The following is a 19,958-nucleotide window of genomic DNA, read 5'->3' as shown; positions in this document are numbered from 1 at the left end:
TGAGTTCTGGGACAGCCAGGGCTACACAGAGAAACCCTGTCTCGAAAAACCAAAAGAAAAAAAAAAAGACTAGAGGCCAAAAACAAAACAAAACACAAAACAACAAAACCAAAGCCAACCACATTTCCAGACTTAGCTAAAGATCCCAGATCCCATGTGAGGTGAAGAAGGCAGGGTGGTGATCCTGTGGGGTGGGGGAGGGTGGGGGAGGGAGGGAGGAGCCAAATCCACATTAAGAAACTTGCTTCTGAATAAAGAACTCTCTTCTCTCTGGGGAAGCCTGAGGGGAACGTTCCTCCGGGACACTTCGTCCAAGCCCACGAGAAGACCAGAAAAAAGGCAGGCACTTAGCCTCCCGCACTTAGGAGACCGAGCTGGGCACATGGCATCTCTCACTGACTCTGCCTGCCTGCCTGCCTGCCTGCCTGTCTGCCTCTCTCTCTCTCTCTCTCTCTCTCTCTCTCTCTCTCTCTCTGTGCGTGTCTGTGTGTGTGTGTGTGTGTGTGTGTGTGTGTGTGATGCTCCGAATGCCTCCCTAGAGCAGAACAGAAGGTACTTCCCATTTCTTGGCTGAAGCTGCCCTGCCGCCCATCCCCCCGAGCCTGAGGGTGGGTGTGATGCCATCCCCTGACCTCCTGCAACCCCATTTCCATTTCCAGCTCTCAGCCTGACTCTAGCTCCTCTGCGATACTCAGCCTGGGCAAGGATCTCCCTCCAGAGTCTCTCAGTTAGACCAGGAGCCTGAGGTGTCTCCCAGTGGCCCCTGCCCAGGCCTGCTTGGCTAAGGCTTTACCGGGTAGGGAGATGACTCATGGCTTTAGGCTGTGTCTGTCCTTCTGTCTACTCCACTGTCAGAACTGAAACTCCCAAACAGTGAGTGATAAGGGCAGAAGCCCAGCCCAGCCAAACTGCATTCCTCAGTCTCAGGAGGTTTCAGTCAAGACTTGGCGATGAGGTGAGAGTAGCTTTGAGCCCTAGTTTCTACCAGGCCCTCCTGCAGGTGGCCCTGGGAAGGTGGTGTGAGGCTCCTCAGGACAAGCCCTCATTCATGCTGGGGAAGCCATGAATGCACCCTTCAGGAAGAGAGAGCCTCCTGAGTCAGGGCTCCTCCGGTGGGCTGGAGTCAAAGGTCAATGAAGAGCAGGCAGCATTTCCCTGAGGCAAAAAAGGAAACCTTATCTTCAAGGAGCCCAGCCTACTTCCTCTATTTCCAAAGTCATCCTTCTCTTCCTTTTTCCTCAGCTTCTTAGGGGACTTGGGGTGTGGGAGAGGCAATGGCTGCCGATGTCCTTCACCTTTCAGGAAGGTCTGCAGGCAAGAGCTGCTCTCAGCTAGCGGCCATCCCGCCCAGCCTGGCCTCAGGAAGAAGAGGCTCCTGTGCTGTCATGGAGTTAGGATTCTGGTGAGGTCCCTCGGGATTCTCCTGGAATTCCCTTGTTCCACTTAGTAGCAGAGGCCAGGGATAGAGAAAGAGACCTTGTCTCACAAAAGCAAAAAGCCATGCAGAGACACCGAGGAGGGAGAGCGGCCACAGAGGCAGAGCCTGCCGGCGTGATGCTGCAGCTCAAAGACCTGACAGAGGAAGGAGGATGTGATCTGAAATCACTACACGGCCATGACCCTGCTGCACTTTGAGCTTGGGCTCCTCAGCCTTTCACGGTTCTTGGTGTTTTGTTCCGGGAGAGGATCAGGTCTTTGGTTTTATGTGATGCTACAGCTAGGCTTGGAAGATGAAGTAAATGAAGAGAAGCCAACGGGCTCTGAGTTTTCTCTCCAGTGTCCCCTTATGCAGATATGACAAGCAGGACAGGCCAAAACAAGAATCAAGCCTGGGTTGACCCTGAGTTTCTAGCAAAAAGCTCACATCCCGTGAATGCCAGCTCAGGGCCTGGAGGCACCCCAGACTCTTAGAGATGGCTCTTATATTTGACACTGTAACATAACACTATTACCTATGCCACTTGAGGACCAGTAAAGTTGCAACAACAATCACCCAAAAATCACCGTACTCCAAATAAGCCTCAAAATAATTTAAGACATGACTTTTGTCAGGTTGTACCAACTGCCATCTACCTCCGGAGACGGAGATCTCCGAGGAGTGGGCCGTGAGGCTTACAGACTGGCCCTCTGCACTGAGCACAGAGCAAGCAGCCTCACGGCCCCTGTCATGGCAGATGTCAGCAACTTCCCTAGCTATACTGTCCCTACCGAGATGGGACTCCCTTGCAGGACAGACTACACCCTCCAAGCATGTGGAATAAGCCCTTCCTATTTAAATGGCTTTTTTCCCCAGGTATTTGGTTACAAATAAGTAGCCCCTGGGTGTCAGAATCCTCAGAGAAGCAGCAGAAGGGGGGCAGGGTTCACAAGCCTCCTCTGGTGGGGTCAAAGGTCAATGAAAGGCAGGTTAAGGAGGCACTGTGGCACCATCCGGTCTTGGCTCAGTGTCACTTGGCTCGGTCATGTAGGGATTCAACACGTGCTTTTTTGAATCCAAGCCGTTTCCAAACTCAGAAGCCATCCAACTAGATACGGAAGGGAGGTGTTGTCTCTGTCAGAGCCTTGATCAGGAGAGCCTGATACCATTGAGATGAACATTGCTCACTTAAGATTTCACCTACCTTGGCAACAGGACCGTTTTCCACACTAAGAGGGTACGAATCTTGTAGGAGCATACTATGAGATGGTGGGGCTGGTCTCTCAGCTTTCAGCCACCCCCAAGGAGGCTGGCCGCTGAGAGAGGGAAGCATGACCCTGCTCCTGTGGCTCACTGATTGTGACATTTGTGAGGTGCTGTTCTCAGGCGACGGGCCACCATCTACTCCTAGGATCAATTATTTGATGTTTCAAGTTGTTTTAGACCTGGTCAGCAAGCACTAGTCCCTCTGGGTTTCACTCATGGCTTTGTTTCCTCCTGCCCATCTTCTGCAGTCCCGCCCATCCTATGCAGTCCCTGCCCATCTTCCGAAGTCCCCGCCCATCCTCAGCAATCCCTGCCCATTTTCTGTAGGCCCCGCCCTCTTCAGCGGTTCCAGCCAGTTGAGGCATTAGTGTGTTTCTGAGATTCTGGCTCCTTCAGTGAGAGGAGTCACACAAGGGACCAGGAGCCAGTATGCAAACCTGTTCTGGACCTCTGGGGTCCCTTCTCATTCCACCCTGACATGCCTAAGTCCCCCCTTCCCATAGTATCTTTAGCCCCTCCCCTCCCAGTCCCACCTGCCAAAAAGGCACTCTCTGACTTTCCAGCACAACAAACATCTGCATGTCCAAAATGAGAGATGATCCATAAAACAGGAGTTTGAACCTTTCAATTACTCAGGGTCACAAAAGACTGGGCCAAGGGACATTTCTGGACTACAAGAGACAAAACCACAGGATGACAAGATGCAGTGTGGTGGCCTTGTGTATGATCCTGGACAGAAGAGGAACTGCCAGAGATCTTGCTGGACACTAGATGTGGCATTTAACATGACCATCGCTTAGAGGCTTGAACCAGGGCTTCATGCTTGCGAGCACTTTACCACTGAGCTGCGCGCCCGGCAAAAGGCAAAATCTACATAGAAATATTTAAGAATTAAAGCCATATGATGCCTGCCACACACACTTATACAAAGCAGGGGAACAGATATGGTAAACAGTAAATAGTAACAACCATCGATTTATAAAACAAGCTAAAAGTCTCCCAGTAAAAGTGTTTAAAGGGTGTGGCTACAGTCTCAGCAGGCATCAAAGGAAAGCCATTGAGGGATGCCACCTGCAGATGTTTTCAAAGCCACCGCGGACCTTTGGGAGTCCAGTGGTCTTGTGTGAAGCTGTGGGTAGATTAGAATGAGCCTGTAGAGACTATAATGCTGGCGGATGGCTACTGAGCTCCTGAAGTCTTTAGGAGCCACAAAGCAAAGCTTCCAAAGGTTTCAAAAACAAACAACATGCGCGCGCACGCACGCGCGCACGCGCGCGCGCGCACACACACACACACACACACACACACACACACACACACACACAAAACCTTCTGTCTCCCAGAAGTCACCAGAAAGGCTAGGAGACTCCTCCATCAGCAGCAACAGGCATTACCAGTCCCCCTACCTGCGCTCTTAAGGACTTCTTTTTCTTCTTCCCCCCAAATCCATTTGTTTTCCTGCTAGGTGCTAGGTGGCCTTTGCCACATTTCCTATTAAAGATGATAATGAGCCCCAGGTTCTAAATTCCCCCTGGGATGAACATTTCTCTGGGAACCGCCATGAACATGTGACGAAAATCTTTTTTTTTTTTTCTCATTCACCTGTCTCATCAGTGTAACTTGCTAGTGCCCAAAGCACTCAACATAAAATGGGAGGAGAAGGGCTGAGGCCTCAGCTCAGCGCCAGAGGGTTTATTTAGCATGCACAAGGCCCTGGGTTCGAACCCAGCACCACAAAAATAAAGCCTGAGGAGAAAGGGTATGTTTTCCCTTCCTGACAGACTAGGAGGAGGGTGGAATGGAGGCTGGGGAACTCCACTCTGCATCACCTCCCTAAAGGAGGATGACAAGACAGGTCCACCTGTGAGGAGGCAGAGTGAGACACCCTCTCATGCGGCATTCCACTCTGTCCGTTTTATCTCTGCTTGTCCCAACAGCCAGGCCACTCATCTGGAACCAGAGGTACCGGGGCTTACATTTCCATGACATTACATTACATGAACATCATTCCCATCCTGCTCACAGCCGGTTGTGGTGGCTTAAATGAGAAACATCCCTTACAAGGCTCTGGCGTCTGAACACTTGGTCCCCTGTTGGCGATGGTGTTTGGGGAGGTTTGAGGGGCGCAGGCTTGCTGGAGGAAGTATGCCACTGGGGGCGGGCTTTGGGTTTAGACTCCACCGCATCCCCATCCCATCCCCATTACAAGTTTGTCCTGTACCTTTGTGGACTGCATGAGCTCTCAGCTTCCTGCATCAGCAGCCGCACCTACCAATTGCTTCTGTGCCTCCTGGCCTTGATGGTCTCTAAGCCAAAACAAACCCTACCTTCTCTAAGCAGCCTGGCCGTTGTGTTCTATGGCAGCGGAAGGGTTAACAGGCCAGTGTTTTTCCTCTCTCTGCAAGAATGGTGGTTATTCAAAAATTCACCAAAACCACCCAGAAGTCCAAATGCTGTCTGTGATGTCACCACCAAAACACAGGACTCCTGAGGGCTACAGGACCCATGCTCCATGATGAAATATGGGTGAAGAAGCCACCCGATCTGTCCCCAACACACACGTCATCACTCCGAGGACAGACCATCAGCAGAGCTTACCACTGATCCCTGGAGAAGGAGACGATGAAGCGGATGCCCACGGGGAGCGGAGCCATTTATGTCGCCCCCGAACCTTGGTGCTCTAGTCCCGAGGTCACACGCTTCAGAAACGGGTTAAAGTTGTTCTGACAGCCCTGCAGTTCACACAGCCTGGGAAGCAACCTCAAATGGGTCCTACTGGGTGCTGCCCCCTCTTCCTTCCATCAGGGGGCTGATCTCTATGGGAGAAAGAGAGATGTTAAGAATCTGTGGTCCTGACAAGAGTACCTTGGAGACACAGGCAGGCACCAGTCATCTGCAGACGGGGAGATGCTACCCACACCTGACCAGAGCCACACCGCTGAGACCAGAGGAAGCGCCCACCACTGGTGCCTTGGGAAGGTTTGCTCATATGGAGGTCACATGATGCTCTAATGATTCCTGCAGGGAAGTGGGCATTCATCTGCCTTTAGGGCTTCCAAAGATGAGTCTGACCCCAAAACATAGGTCTATGTTTAGTCATGTGGACATCTATTAGAGCCCAGGGTGGAGGCGGGCACTGGGCTCATTCACTTCATTACTACCCAGCAGACTTCCTGTGAGCCTCGGCAGTTGAGGACTGTGGGCCTGGGCAGGATGGCAGAAGGGATCAAACATTAGTTGCTTAGGTTGTGGGTCTGCAACTGAGTCAGACACGCCTAACATGGGGGGTTGGGGGTGGGGGAAAAACTTCCCATCCACCTCTGTGGTCCCTCTTCTGTATGTCATTAGCCTGGGAAAATGAGCCTGTTCCAAGAGCTGGGCTGAAGAGGGGCAGTTCTGGAAGGGGCAGAACGAAAGCGGCACACTAGTAAAGGGTCCAGCCCTTTGGAAGGTTCATCTCCTATCCTGAGCCCCAAGCCACCTCAGGACACATATCCTAAAGCACTGTATTTTTTTCCAAAGAGGAATCTACTTCCTCACCTATCTCTTTCCCTCCCTCTGAGCTTTCCACAGGCATGTATCATGAGCTGGGGGTGTAGCTTGTGTGCAATAGCAGGGCAGAGGGAGACTCTGGGTCCCAAGCCCAGCAGGTCACACATACACAACCAATAACCTCCACAAGACCAGCCTCAGAACCATCATAGAGGCGTGGAGGCCCTTTTCACCCCAGCCAGGAGAGCTCCACCTTTCCCGGGGTTCCATGGGGTCACTCATTCCTGACCCTACCCAGACCTGCAGTGATGGGGGCCACTAGGCCATTCGCTCTCTTAACCTCTCCAGCTAAAAGATGATGGCTTAATGGAACCATCAGTGTTACATAAAGACATGGTCTCAGGAAGGCCATGGCATAGCCAACAGTTCATCAGTACCCAGTACCGGTGTGAGTGATTCTGCAGGTGAGCTTCAGGGAAGGCAGGATTTCCCCAGCCCATATCCTAGCTCAGAACAGAAGCAAAGAAGCCAGAGGGAGTCAGCCTGCTGGCTTAGGCCTGCGGTCTCAGCACTCAGGAGGCTGAGATAGAAGGTCCATTTTGAGTTGGAGGCCAGCCAGGGTTACCTAGTGAGCACCAGGCCAGCCAGAGCTATGGTGCAAAGATGCTGCCTCCAGACTAAACCAGAAGTTGTGGGACTTTGGCCCAAACCTCCATATTTAAATATCTTTCAAAGAGGATTTTCTCAAAATGAGTTTGTTGGGCTTGGTCCCTACGTGTGTGCACCTTTGAAATAATTTTGAGGTTTGGTGGTTTTGACTAAAGGATTTGTTTTAAATTGTACAAGACTTAAAAATAGAAAGCCAGGGTCCATTTTTTTTCCTCCACTAAAATACTGAAAACTCACCCCCGTGACCAGTGAAATCAAGCTATCATACCACCAGGCAAAACAGCCCAACGACAGTGCCAGTTATCAGGGAAAAAAAACTCCTGGCTTCTATAAATAATGCTAGCCATTTCACTGAGATGATGATGTAGCCGGATGGGGGTTGGGTATCCATTCTCGAAGGAAGTGCACTAGAGTATGGGCAGATGTCAACTCTACATTTGGGGTGTTGAAAACTCTGCTTAACAAAGTCATCTTCTTGCTGGCCTGAACAGCATCTCTAAAACTTGTCCCCTCAGAGTTCCAGGTCATGAAGGCTACTGACAAAGCCTCTCAGAGTCCAAGACATAGCTTTCCCTCTAAGACAGCGGTTCTCAGCCTGTGAGTCTCCACCTCAACAGGGGTGCATATAAGATATCCTGTATATCAGATATTTACATTACCATGCATTTCAGTAGCAAAATTACAGCTATGAAGGAGCAATGAAATAATCTTATGGTGGGGGGGTCACCACAACATGAGGAATTGTATTTAAGGGTCACAGCATTAGGAAAGGTTGAGAACCACCGTTCTAAGAAGAGATGTTAGCCCAGCTAGGTGGGCTTCACACCTAGGCCAATTGCAGGAGTTTCCTTTTCCTAGGGAGTGGGGGTGGGGGGCACTCCTCAGGCACAAGTGCACTTCCTCCCGCCTATCCCTGAACAGACCGGGAACACGTGGCTCTGCTGACAGGCTTTGGCATCTAGCCCAAGCCCAGGAAAGTAGTTAAAGTAGTTTTTAAATGTCACCTCTTAGAAGTTCCCAGTGAACTTCAGCCCATTAGAGAAAAGGACGAGAAGGCAGTGTTATCACTGGACAGGGAAGGAGAGCAGTTTTAAGTGGTGAGGCAGTACCCGACCAGCTTCAGGGGCACACAGAGAGCCTGGCCAAGCAAGAGCTGAGGGACAGACATACCCACGATCCTCCGAGCTCCCGGGCTCTGAGCTATCCAGAACCCATCAACCCTTCAAGAGACTCAGGAGTGGGTGGAAGTTAGCAAAAGCAAGAGCAATGCCCCAAGGGGGGTTTCCAGGCTTTAGCACACAGGCAACACCACCGCAGCCTGAGGCAACCTGTCAAAATGAAGGCACTTTTTAAAAGGACAAACCCGAGAACCAAACTCCCTCCAAAAGCTTCAAGAGTTTTGTTTTAAGCCAAGACAAATTGTAACTCCTCTAATCGAGCACTTTCTAAGCGTTTAAAGGCTCCATTGGCCGTGGGAGATAAACAGAAACGGTTAATTTCACTTGTCCTGGGCTTAAATACAAGGAGTCAGAATTCAATCCACCATAGCTCTTAGCCCACTCACAACAAACAACGCATCCCGGGTGTTCTCCACCGAACCAGACCTGTAACGATACTCCCAGAAACTCGAGGTGCAAACAGGACCCCCAAAAGAGGGAATTCTGTCTAAAGCCGAATAAGATATTTACGAACTCGCCCAACTTGTCGCAATGTAAGTTCCAGGGCGAGCAGGAAGGCAGGGAGGCAGGCAGGTGCAGAGAGCTCTAAAGACCAGGAAAAAGTGCCTTAAGAATTTAAACCAAGAGCAAGGGGAGGGTCTTCTGTTCAAATGCAAATCTTTACCTGCGGGCCACCAAGATCCTTGGGTGGACCCTGAGTGCGCGGAGCTGGGGGACTTTTCCGGTGGTTTAAATCCTTTATTACCGCCAGACGGTGGCTGTCACAGCGTTGGCCACAGAGCCCGGGCTCCGGGAAGCAGTTCTTTAGCAAACAAACAACCCGAAAGCCCAGGGTGCTGGCTGAGAGCTTTCCCAAGGGCTTTGCGAGCCGGCTCCTCCCAGGTCCTACAGCCGCTTGGCCGAGTGGTGAAGGCTACCGGCACACCCACGTCCCCTACGCGCGGCTGCAGACAAAGCGCTGGGTCTCCGGCAGGCGTCTTCTCACAGCTGTCACTCGCGGCCTGGGGCTGGGAGGGGACCCGGCATCACAGCTAGGCGACCCCAGCCCCCGGGTCTCGGGGAACCTTCTGCTTCCACTTTCCCCGGGAACTCAGCGTCGCCAGCACCGGATCGCCCCCGCACTGTCTCTCAAGGCCACTCTAGGAGCCCTTACTTCAAAGACGTCCCACTCTAGGAAAAAGCGCTTGGTTTGTCCCCGGCTCTCCAGCCACACAGCAGAGGGAGACAAACGGCGGAGAGGCCGAAGCGGGGGCGCAGGGCGCGGGCCCACGGCAGGTGCGTGGCGGCTGGCAGGTGCGCGCCGCTGGGGAGGGTCCTCCGTTGTCCCCGCGCCTACCTGCGCACCGCAGCCCGCGTCGCGCGCTTCCTGCCGTCGACTTCCTGGAGCGGCCGCCCTTTCACTTTCCCGGCCCTGCGAACGCCGACCCAGTGCGGCTCCTCCCTCTCCCGCGCGCCCCTGACCCCGGCCCCGCGCGCGCCCAAGGGATGCTCAGATCGTACACAACCCGGAGATGCTCAACTGGAGCATCCTCTAGCTGTTCCTGGGTCCCCACACCTGCCTGTCATGCTCTCCTAGGCCCCGCAGGACGTCGGGCTCTTACTGGCATGGTGCCCAGCAGCCAAACGCGAGCTCCTAGGGGACATCACCACCACCAGGCTTTTGTCCCCGAGGCGGATCTTACTAATGTCAGCGACATAGACAAGTTCCGAGGTAAAGATTTGCTCCCTCGGAGTTCTGGACTGAGGACGGCCTCTCTCAGCCTACATCAAGTTTCAAGAGTCAAGAGCTTTAATCCCAGCACTCGGGAGGCAGAGGCAGGCGGATTTCTGAGTTCGAGGCCAGCCTGGTCTACAGAGTGAGTTCCAGGAGAGCCAGGGCTATACAGAGAAACCCTGTCTCGAAAAACCAAAAAAAAAAAAAAAAAAAAGAGTCAAGAGCATTCGATATGCTACAAATGGAGCGGGCACACGCCTGGTACCGCACCTGTGTCAGTGTGATAAATGGCTTGCATGGTTAGGTCCTGAAGGCCAGCCACCCGGGTCATGGGAGGTGCCTTAACAAACAGCTTCCTGGTCAATTCCGGATAGTTATCTTTCAAACCCCACACCTCCTGCCAAGAATTGATCCTGGAAAGTCCGGGAAGGGCCTGATTACTTTTCTAAAGGGCATCTGCCTCACGCCTCCACGTGTCGGCCTGGCCTGGCCTGGCATCCAAAGCCAGTCCCGCGCTCAGCCCCTGCCGCAGATCAGCACTTGCCTGGAAAGGCAAAACCAGGCAGAAAATCAACTTCCTAGGAACACTCACTGGGTAAAACCGTGCCTAAACCAACCCAACCCGATGCATGGACAGAGGAGTGAGGGTGAGGAGTGTTTGGCGAGGGTAACTAGAGCCCTCTTTAGACTGCTTGGTGTACAGGCGGCCCACAGATTCACCCTCCTCCCCACCTCCCACCCGTGCCACAAGCGCGCACAGTCTGCTGAATTGGGGAAGGCCCAGCCATACTCTGTCTACAGGCTTTTGAGAAGTGCTCTCTACCCTGGAAGCAAAGATGCCTTCCTGTTTGAGCCACCTGCACCCACATCTCATATAGGAAGTGGCCGGGAACTCTACCACTCTATCCAGTTCCTTTGGCTAGATCTCTCTCTCTCTCTCTCTCTCTCTCTCTCTCTCTCTCTCTCTCTCTCTCTCTTCTTCACCCCCCTAACTCTCCATTCCTTGTAGGCAGCATAGCAACTCAAGTGGACGCTTACATCTTTTCTAGGCGCCTCCCCATGTCACTAGTTCTCAGGCCTGCCATCACCAAGCTTGCTCAAGACTCCCTTGCTCTTCTGCCTGTATTCCCTGTTGGTTTTTTTGTTTTGTTTTGTTTTGTTTTGTTTTTTGTAGCTGTCCCAAACTACCCCTGCCAAAGTAAAATTTGAGCTCCTCAACTTGACTGACCACTTTTAGAGGGCCTTTCCTCACAAGAGAGAACACAGACTCCGGAGGAAGCTGCCACAGGGCCCTGAGGCCAATTGCTCAAACGAAGAGCCTCAGAAAAACTTCCGGGTAGTTTTTCAGTTCCCAAGAACGAGATTTTCCACATTAGTTAGTTATGATTTCTTTTCTGAGTCTGTGGTTTTTGAGTGGGCTCAGACTTTGAGAATTGTTGAAATAGAAAGAGTTTGAGAAATTGTCTCTAGATTCTATTTAAAAATAACCTAGTGACGCCAGTCTACCTCCCAGACTCTAGGGGGCGCAGGAGGGCGTCCTAGTTAGGAACCTCCCCCCCCCCTTTGGTTTTGTTTTTTTTTTTTTCGAGACAGGGTTTCTCTGTGTAGCCCTAGCTTTCCTGGAACGCATTTTGTAGACCAGGCTGGCCTTGAACACAGAAATTCGCTTGCCTCTGCCTCCCAAGTACTGGGATTAAAGGCGTGCGCCACCATGCCCGGCTAGAAAACCTCTCTTAAGACAGTGAAACAGTTACGGATTTTTTTTTTCTTACACAAATAAAGAAAAACCAAAATAACAATTTTTGCACAGATACTGGAGTCAGCCAGGAGTCTGATGGCCTGTAAAGCACATTTTGCTGAAAATGCCAATCTTAGACTCTTAGTTAAGTAAGATTACATTAGCTCATTCCTTCACGTAGGACGAGGTATATACTATGGATCTTATCTGTTCCTAGAAACACATCGCACATCGGAGCGATCCTGTTATTTGCAGTCATAGCCACTGCATTTGTAGGCTACGTGCTTCTGCAAGGACAGGTATCTTTCTGAGGAGCAGTGGTGATTACACACTTGATGTTCAGCCATCCCACACGTGGGAACTACCCTAGTCGAATGAATCTGAGGAGGATTTTCAGTAGACAAAGCTATCTTAACCTGCTCCTTCTTTGCATTCCACTTTATTTTACCATTCATTATTACAGCCCTAGTAGTCGTTCACCTCTTGTTCCTCCTTGAGACAGGTTCAAATAACCCAACAGGCCTAAACTCAGGCGCAGACAGATTCCATTCCACCCATACTATACAATTAAAGACATTTTAGGCATAGTTATTATAATCCTATTTTTAAATAGTCTTAGTCCTATTCTACCTAGACCTCCTAGGAGACCCTGACAACTATATACCAGCTAAGCCACTCCACACCCCACCCCACATCAAACTCGAATGATATTTTCTATTTGCTTACGCCATCCTGCGCTCCATCCCCAACAAAGAAGAGGAGTACTGGCCTGAGTTTGATCAATCCTAGTCCTAGCTCCCCTGCCCTTCCCACATACTTCTAAACAACGCAGAATAATCTACCAATCACACAAACCTTACATTGAGTTTCAGTAGCAAATCTACTTATCCTAACCTGAATCGGAGGTCAACCCGTAGAACTCCCATTTGTTATTACTGGACTACTAGCTTCTATTAGTTACTTCTCTATTATTCTAATTCTAACACCCACTCTCAGGAATAATTGAAGATAAAATACTAAAATGAAATCTATGTCCTGATAGTATATCACTTTGGTCTTGTAAACCAAAAATGAAGAGCTGTCATCTCAAGGCATCAAGAAGGAATATCTCTCCACCATCAACACCCAAAGCTAATATTCTAATTAAACTACTCCTTGGGCAGTACATAAAATTATTTAATAAAATAGGATGGGGGCTGGTGAGATGGCTCAGTGGGTAAGAGCACCCAACTGCTCTTCCGAAGGTCCAGAGTTCAAATCCCAGCAACCACATGGTGGCTCATAACCATCCGTAACGAGATCTGACGCCCTCTTCTGGAGTGTCTGAAGACAGCTACAGTGTACTTACTTACATATAATAAATAAATAAATCTTTTAAAAAAATAAAATAAAATAAAATAAAATAGGACATTAATGTATATTGTGCATTAATTTATTTTCTTCTAGCATATAAGCAAGTTAATGTTTCATAATATATTTTAAATGGATCTTTATATGCTTATAAGAAACACTCAAATGTGTTGAGGCAAGATTCGGGTGTGTAAAACTTCAATAAATTTTGAAGTGGACATCTGTGATTGTGGCCACAAGGCTGGCAGGTTTATACTTCAGAGGCTATGAGAAAGCATTGGGAGTTCCCACCATGATTTGTGGACCGTGGTCCTCTTGCCTCAGCCTCCTGAGTTCTGAGATCTATGACTCACTCCGGCTGCTCTCTCCCCGCTACGAATAGCCAGAGGCTCTCTCATGGTAGGTGCGGTGCATGCTCTACCATGAAAAGACAGAGAAAGAGAAGGAAAGAAAGGAGTTTCTGTTAGCCCTAGGCAGTGACTTTTTTTTTTTTTTTTTTTAGCAATGGCACTGTAGGAACTACTGCTTGAATTAGGGATGTATTTAAAGAGAGGAGCTTTGTCAGCCTTGATCTGCCTGTCTGTCTATTTTCCTGAGATAAGGTTTCTCTGTATAGCCCTGGCTGCCTTGGAGCTCACTTTGTAGACCAGGCTGGCCACAAACTCACAGAGATTCTGGGATTAAAGGCAGTACCACCAAGCATGGCTTGAGCCACGCATTCACAAGTGGCTTCACTAAGTGACCTGTAGAAGACAGACTGGGCAAATGTTCTTGTTTCTAAGACCCCTTGGCAATGTCTTCCGGTAGAATAACTTTATTTTATTTTTTTCTCCCTATCTGTAGGATATGGGAAGTCACCACACAGGATCTAAACTGGATCCTAACTGGAGCAGAGCTCATATAAAGCCTGGAATCAAATGTGGGGGCGGGTGCAGATCTTTGTGGGTCTCTGCAGCTGAACTCTACTCCAGGACCTCTTGCTGCATCTGTCTCCCATGGGTTTCCCTGCGTCTTAAGCTTATAGTTAGCACAAGGCCAGACACAGGAAAACAGGAAAAAAGAAAAAAAAAAAACAACTGACCCCTGTGGTGTTATTCCTGCCAAAGCAGCTGGTGGAGATAAATGTGACAAGCACATTGGACAATTTTTACAAGGTGTCCCCAAAAGGATCAATAACCTTCTGCTGTGGTTTGGGAAACCATGCAGCTCAAATGAAGAGGTTGCAATTTTAAAGTTCCCTACGGGCCTATGTGTGTGATGATTTACGAAGAGAGCGTTTGCTCACTGCACACAGTATGCTAATGCCTCCGTGGGAAAGTACAAGGACTCGTAGCTTCTGCCTCAACCCCAAGTGGTGTCACTAGCATCTCCCATCTCCTAGCCTGGGGAAAGTTTGCTTTCTGAGGAAACCCTGGGTTGCACCTCCTGAAGCTACCCTGCTCAACAGTGCATGTCAGTTACTGGCTTCACGAGCCTGCACATCACCCTCTGTGCATCCTGACTGTAGTCATGGGAGGCGTTGGGCACTGGGCTCATCTGGGCACACACTCCTTCCCATTTTGCTTATTGCTTCAACTTCCGCCATCAGGAGACTTCCTTTTTAAGCCTTATTAAACCCTTTCTAAAAATAGACTTGTATATCTCTCTAACAAATTCAGTCTTTGACTATCTTTCAAAGTCACGTTTATTGTGAACATTGCTTTCCGATTCCAGAGGGTAGAGGCCAAGCAAGAGGAGACACAAGATCTGGGATGGGAATGTGTCTCTAGCTCAAACCTTGATTCCAAACTTCCTGGGACCCTGTGGAGGCTCATTTTCCTCTGATGAACTCCCCACTGTGATCACTCCCCACTGTGATCAGGTGAGAGGTGGGGAGAGGGTAGGGAGGGGAGAGGTGGGGGGAGGGGAGAGGTGGGGGTGGGGTGGAGGAAGGTGTTTGGAAACACCAAGTTTGACCTGTTCCGTTCACTTGTGGATCCTTATCTAGCACTGTGCTTGGCACACTCTAGAAGCTTAAGAAACCCTCACTATTGAAGGAACACTTACAAGGTTTCTATGGAAACAGTAAATCCGCTTTAAAGTCTATGGCCATCCAAATGACTGGGAAACCGGCATCCAAGATGAGCCCTGGTCCTAAGAGTAATCGGGATGGTGGGGGTGGGGAGGGGTCCTCCAAAGTCTCTCTAGTCAGTTTATTTTGTTACATTGTCCACAAAATAGAGTTTGAGGGCTGGTGAGATGGCTCAGCCGGTAAGAGCACCGACTGCTCTTCCAAAGGTCCCGAGTTCAAATCCCAGCAACCATATGGTGGCTCACAACCATCTGTAACAAGATCTGATGCCCTCTTCTGGAGTGTCTGAAGTCAGCTACAGTGTACTTACATATAATAAATAAAAATAAATTAAAAAAAAAAATAGAGTTTGAGAGCTCACCTTCAGTAAGTCCTGTTCAAGTTTGCTTCTCTGCTCGGTTACCTTGTATCAATCACGGTTTTCTAAGACCAGTGGATGAACTTCCGTCCAGGGTTTACATCTATAAGCCCAGCACTCAGGAAAGCTGAGGCAGGAAAACTGCCATGCCTATGGAGTCATCCTGGGCTAAGGTGTGGGACCCTGCTTCAAAAACAAACAAACAACCCACAAGGCTGCTTACCATTGAGGTCTAGCTATACTAAGCCAGGGCTAGGAGTCCAGCACCCACATTCACCTCCTACGCGCTCACTCAGACTGCTGTGCCCACACCAGCACTTACTGAATGAGTCACACCTCGGGCCATTTTTAACCTATGCCGGTCTCAGTTAGCTCTGTTTATCTTATACTCATACTCCCTGCCTGCTGCTGTGCTCTCTGCTTCTACCTGTGCTCCCAGCCTACTGCTATGCTCCCTGCCTGCTACTGTGCTCCCTGCTTCCAGCTGTGCCCCCTGTCTGCTGCTGTGCTCCCTGTCTGCTGCTATGCTCCCTGTCTGCTGCTATGCTCCCTGTCTGATGCTGTGCTCCCTGTCTGATGCTATACTACCTGCTTCCAGCTCTGCTCCCTGCCTGCAGCTATGCTCCCTCTTCCAGCTGTGCTCCCTGCCTGCTGCTATGTTCCCTCTTCCAGCTGTGCTCCCTGCCTGATGCTATGCTCCCTCTTCCAGCTCTGCTCCCTGTCTGATGCTATGCTCCCTGCTTCCAGCTGTGCTCCCTGACATGGTGGTCATGGACTCCAACTCTCTGGAACCATTAGCCCTCATTAAGTGCTTGGTCCTGTTTTTTATTTTGTTTTGATTTTCTTTTGTTCTGTTATGGCAATAGAATAGTAAGATACAAACTGCACTCACTCCGAGATGCCTTCTAACCTATTAGACTGGCAAAGAAGAAAAAGGAAGTCTCAGAAGCCCCAAAACAGAGACTCACTCGGCTGGTAGGAGTGGAGGTTTGCCATCCCGGGAGCCAAAGTAGCAGCCGCGTTTATAACCTGTGATAGGTGCTCTTCATCAGCTTGGCTGGGTTTTGATTCATCTAAAAGGCATGCCGCTAGGCTGTGAGGGTGTTTCCTGACAGGATTAAAAAAGGAGAGAAGACAGCCTGATTGTGGGTAGCATCACCCCGTGGACTGGGGGTCCCAGACAGAATAAAAGGGGATAAAGAAAGAGGCAGCTGAGCGCCTCACCGCAGACCCGTGATCCAAACATCTCGGGCTCCTGCTGTCTGGCGTCTCCTCTGTGATAGACACCTCCTTTCCTAAATCATAAGCCAAAAATCCCTTCTTCCCTACAATTGCTTGGGTCAGATGTTTCCTCCCAGCAGATTAGAGAAGTGAGCGAGCTGTAAACACCCCTCACCACTGTCCTCGACCTACACTCAGTTCTCTAAGTCAGGATTCTACAGTGTGAACTTGGGCTGAGGACAGACTCAGGCATTCAGACACTCACACCCCTAGCTCATCTACTGGGACAGTGGGTGCGAGAGTGCTCACTGCCTTGCTCTGCTGAATCGTTGGCATGATCATCTCTTCCCTTCTCATTTTATTTTATTATTTTATTTATTTATTTATTTTTTCGAGACAGAGTTTCTCTGTGTAGCCCTGGCTATCCTGGAACTCACTCTGTAGACCAGGCTGGCCTCGAACTCAGAAATCTGCCTGCCTCTGCCTCCCAAGTGCTGGGATTAAAGGCATGAGTCACCATTGCCCAGCTCCTCTCTCATTTTAAATTGAATTTCCATTTAGCAGAATCATGTGAACTCTCTAACCACGGTTTCTCTTTTTTTCATTTTCTATTTTATTTTAATTAATTAATTTTTCATTAATTTTTCATTTGTCCTTTCTTTTTTCTTCTTTTCTTTTCTTTTTTTGAAACAGGGTTTTTCTCTGTAGCCCTGGCTATCCTGGAACTCACTTGCTCTGTAGAACAGGCTCGTCTCAAACTCAGAGACGTGCCTCCTCCTGGGTGCTGGGATTAAAGGCGTGTGCCCCACCACTTGGCATTGACCATGGATTCTCCATCAGATTTATAGTAGCAGGCATTCATTTCCTCCTGGGAAGTAGAAGAGTGGGCCTCAACTCCAATCAGAAATTGGTTGGTTACCATACTCCAGCCACACCTAGGCATATCTTGCCATACTGGTCATTACCGTATACCATAGGATTCACATCTGTAAGGCCATTGATGACTTCTTCCCCAGAGACCTGGGTAACATCTATGAGTGTGTTGAGAGCTAGCTAGCAGGAAGGAAGCTTCCTGGGCAACATCAGCTTGATTTCTCCCTGTCCTGTGACCAGTGAACATCTCTTTCTTTGTCTGTATCAAATACTACATAAGTACCACAACTTAAATCCTGGTGCATATATAAGTAAAGGGAGGTGCTGATACTAAGGTCTAGATCCCTAATTGGTTCTTGATTTGTCAATAAAGAAGGCTGGGAGCCAAAGGCTGGGCAGGAGGTACAAGTGGGACTTCCAGGTCCCAAGAGGAAAAGGCAGACACAAGGAAGGGGAGGGGCTTTTCTTCCATGCTCTGGAACGAAATGAAAGCAGCGGTCAAGCCGGGCGTGGTGGCGCACACCTTTAATCCCAGCACTCGGGAGGCAGAGGCAGGCGGATTTCTGAGTTCGAGGCCAGCCTGGTCTACAGAATGAGTTCCAGGACAGCCAGGGCTATATAGAGAGACCCTGTCTCGAAAAACCAAAAAAAAAAAAAAAAGAAAGCAGCGGTCATGTAGGGTCATGGGGCAGTTTATGCCTGCAGCCTTTGCTAAGGGTGGGGGCTGAGGAGGTTGGTGGTAGCTGATAAAGGCCACTAAGTTTAGGGCAAGAGGAGAAACAGAGGTTGTAATTGATGAAGGCATGCCTTTCCAGGCAGGAGATTCTGTGTCCAGCAATTGTGTCTCGCTGGCAAGTTCTAAAATAATAAAGCTGTCTGTCCTTGCAGCTCCCGGGCAAAGGTGATAGTATGTTTTTTAAAACTACATGCTACATATGTATACATGTTATGGTTCTATAGAAACACATTAAGTTTCTGTAGAAACTCTGGGCCATCTTAACCCTTGGTGTCTTTTTTTTTTCTTTTTTTTAAAGATTTATTTATTATATGTAAGTACACTGTAGCTATCTTTAGACACACCAGAAGAGGGCATCAGATCTCATCACAGATGGTTGTGAGCCATCATGTGGTTGCTGGGATTTGAACTCAGGACCTTCAGAAGAGCAGTCAGTGCTCTTAACCACTGAGCCATCTCTCCAGTCCTTACTCAGGCAACTTATTTACCATTGTCCTGAGGGCAAATAGTGGACCAGACTTTCAGTGTTGCTCCCTTCTCTGGCCCTCTGTCCTAGGATCTAATTTATTCTTAGGTACGGGAGGAGTCAGCCTTATGGACCATATGCACCACCACCATCCCCACAGGCCATAGTAAGGTTATTTATATGTAGTATGTGGTATCAGAATCAGGATTCAGTGAAAGATTGCTGGAGTTCTATGTTCAGCAACACACGCATGCACACACACACACACACACACACACACACACACGCGCGCGCGCGCGCGCGCACACGCACATGCACATGTACACACACCAAAAGCAGAACCAGTTCTAATTATCCAGTTAGTACATAGTACATTCATTTTAAAGAGAAGGGATAACACACAGTCATACGGCATGGGGTTTTGGTAATGCCTTAAGGATGCAAATCACTGCAGATATTGCCACATGGAGAATTAAAGACTCTCTTTCTTTTTTCCTTTAATCCTTGGTCTAGGACTCAACAGACACTCGGAGGCTGTTAAACAACTGAGCAAACTCTTGGAAAAGGAGTCTGACATCAGAGAATAAGATCACAAGCTGGCAGAGGTGGAACTGAAATACTGCCATGTTCCACTTTGAAAGGACTGTGCTAGGTATGGTTTTGCCACAGAATATCTGAAATTCTATTTAACATATGTGCGTTGATGACTTCCTAAATGGCAGGCACCTGCCATATGGCATGTGGCCAAAGCTGCTGCCCGTGACATCTCCTGTCTCTACCCTGGTCTACTCAGGCCAAGCTGTCTCTCCACCTGCTGGGATGTTACTGTGCAATCTCATTTCCTGGGAAGAAGAGCTTTTGTTATTTCTTCTTTGTCAACTTTAACATCATTAAACCATATGTCTCATGGAGAGAGACAGACAGACAGACAGACAGATAGATCGATCGATAGATAGATAAATAGAAACAGATAGATAGATAGATAGATAGATAGATAGATAGATAGATAGATAGAAAGAAACAGAGATAGATAGATTTGGAGCTATTGTTCCATTTTTTCCATATGCTTAACATTGTTTCCAATGTTAAAAAAAAATCTCATGCTTAGCAGTTAACATGTGCATGTTCATAAATGTATATATGTATTTTTTCCCTAGACACTTCAGCCTCCCACTCTTGTAAATCTTGGTGCTAACATGAACAGAAACAACTATCTGCTTATCACAAATTAACTCCTGACTGGCACAGGTGCCTGTGCCAGGGACCTTTGGCATGAAAGAACCCATCTAAAAGCAATTAAAAGTTCTCCAGAGACCTTATGATGGTTTGTATATGCTAGGCCCAGGGAGTGGCACTATTAGAAGATGTGGCCCTGTTGGAGTAGGTGTGTCACTGTGGGTGTGGGCTAT

General features: G+C 49.0%; 1 protein-coding gene across 2 annotated transcripts in view; it reads right to left on the bottom strand.

Annotated features, from left to right (window-relative positions):
• Slc37a1 (solute carrier family 37 member 1) overlaps positions 1–19,958 on the bottom strand; it is a 74,529-nt gene that overhangs the window by 46,076 nt on the left and 8,495 nt on the right. Inside the window, exons 1-2 of one of the 2 annotated variants that reach the window (XM_021221377.2) lie at positions 8,687–9,439; positions 5,282–5,499 (exon numbers count right to left, since the gene is read on the bottom strand). In XM_021221377.2, the coding sequence (XP_021077036.1) occupies positions 5,282–5,337 (56 nt within the window). In that variant the 5' untranslated portion in view covers positions 5,338–5,499; positions 8,687–9,439. Of the gene's footprint in view, positions 1–5,281; positions 5,500–8,686; positions 9,440–19,958 lie in introns of those variants that run through there. The other variant, XM_029533131.1, reaches the window with a different exon arrangement.

This window comes from Mus pahari, chromosome 21 (assembly GCF_900095145.1).
Source record: "Mus pahari chromosome 21, PAHARI_EIJ_v1.1, whole genome shotgun sequence".
Taxonomy (NCBI): domain Eukaryota; kingdom Metazoa; phylum Chordata; class Mammalia; order Rodentia; family Muridae; genus Mus; species Mus pahari.
Note: the sequence above shows the minus strand (reverse complement) of the source record. Positions and strands in the feature narration are given on the sequence as shown.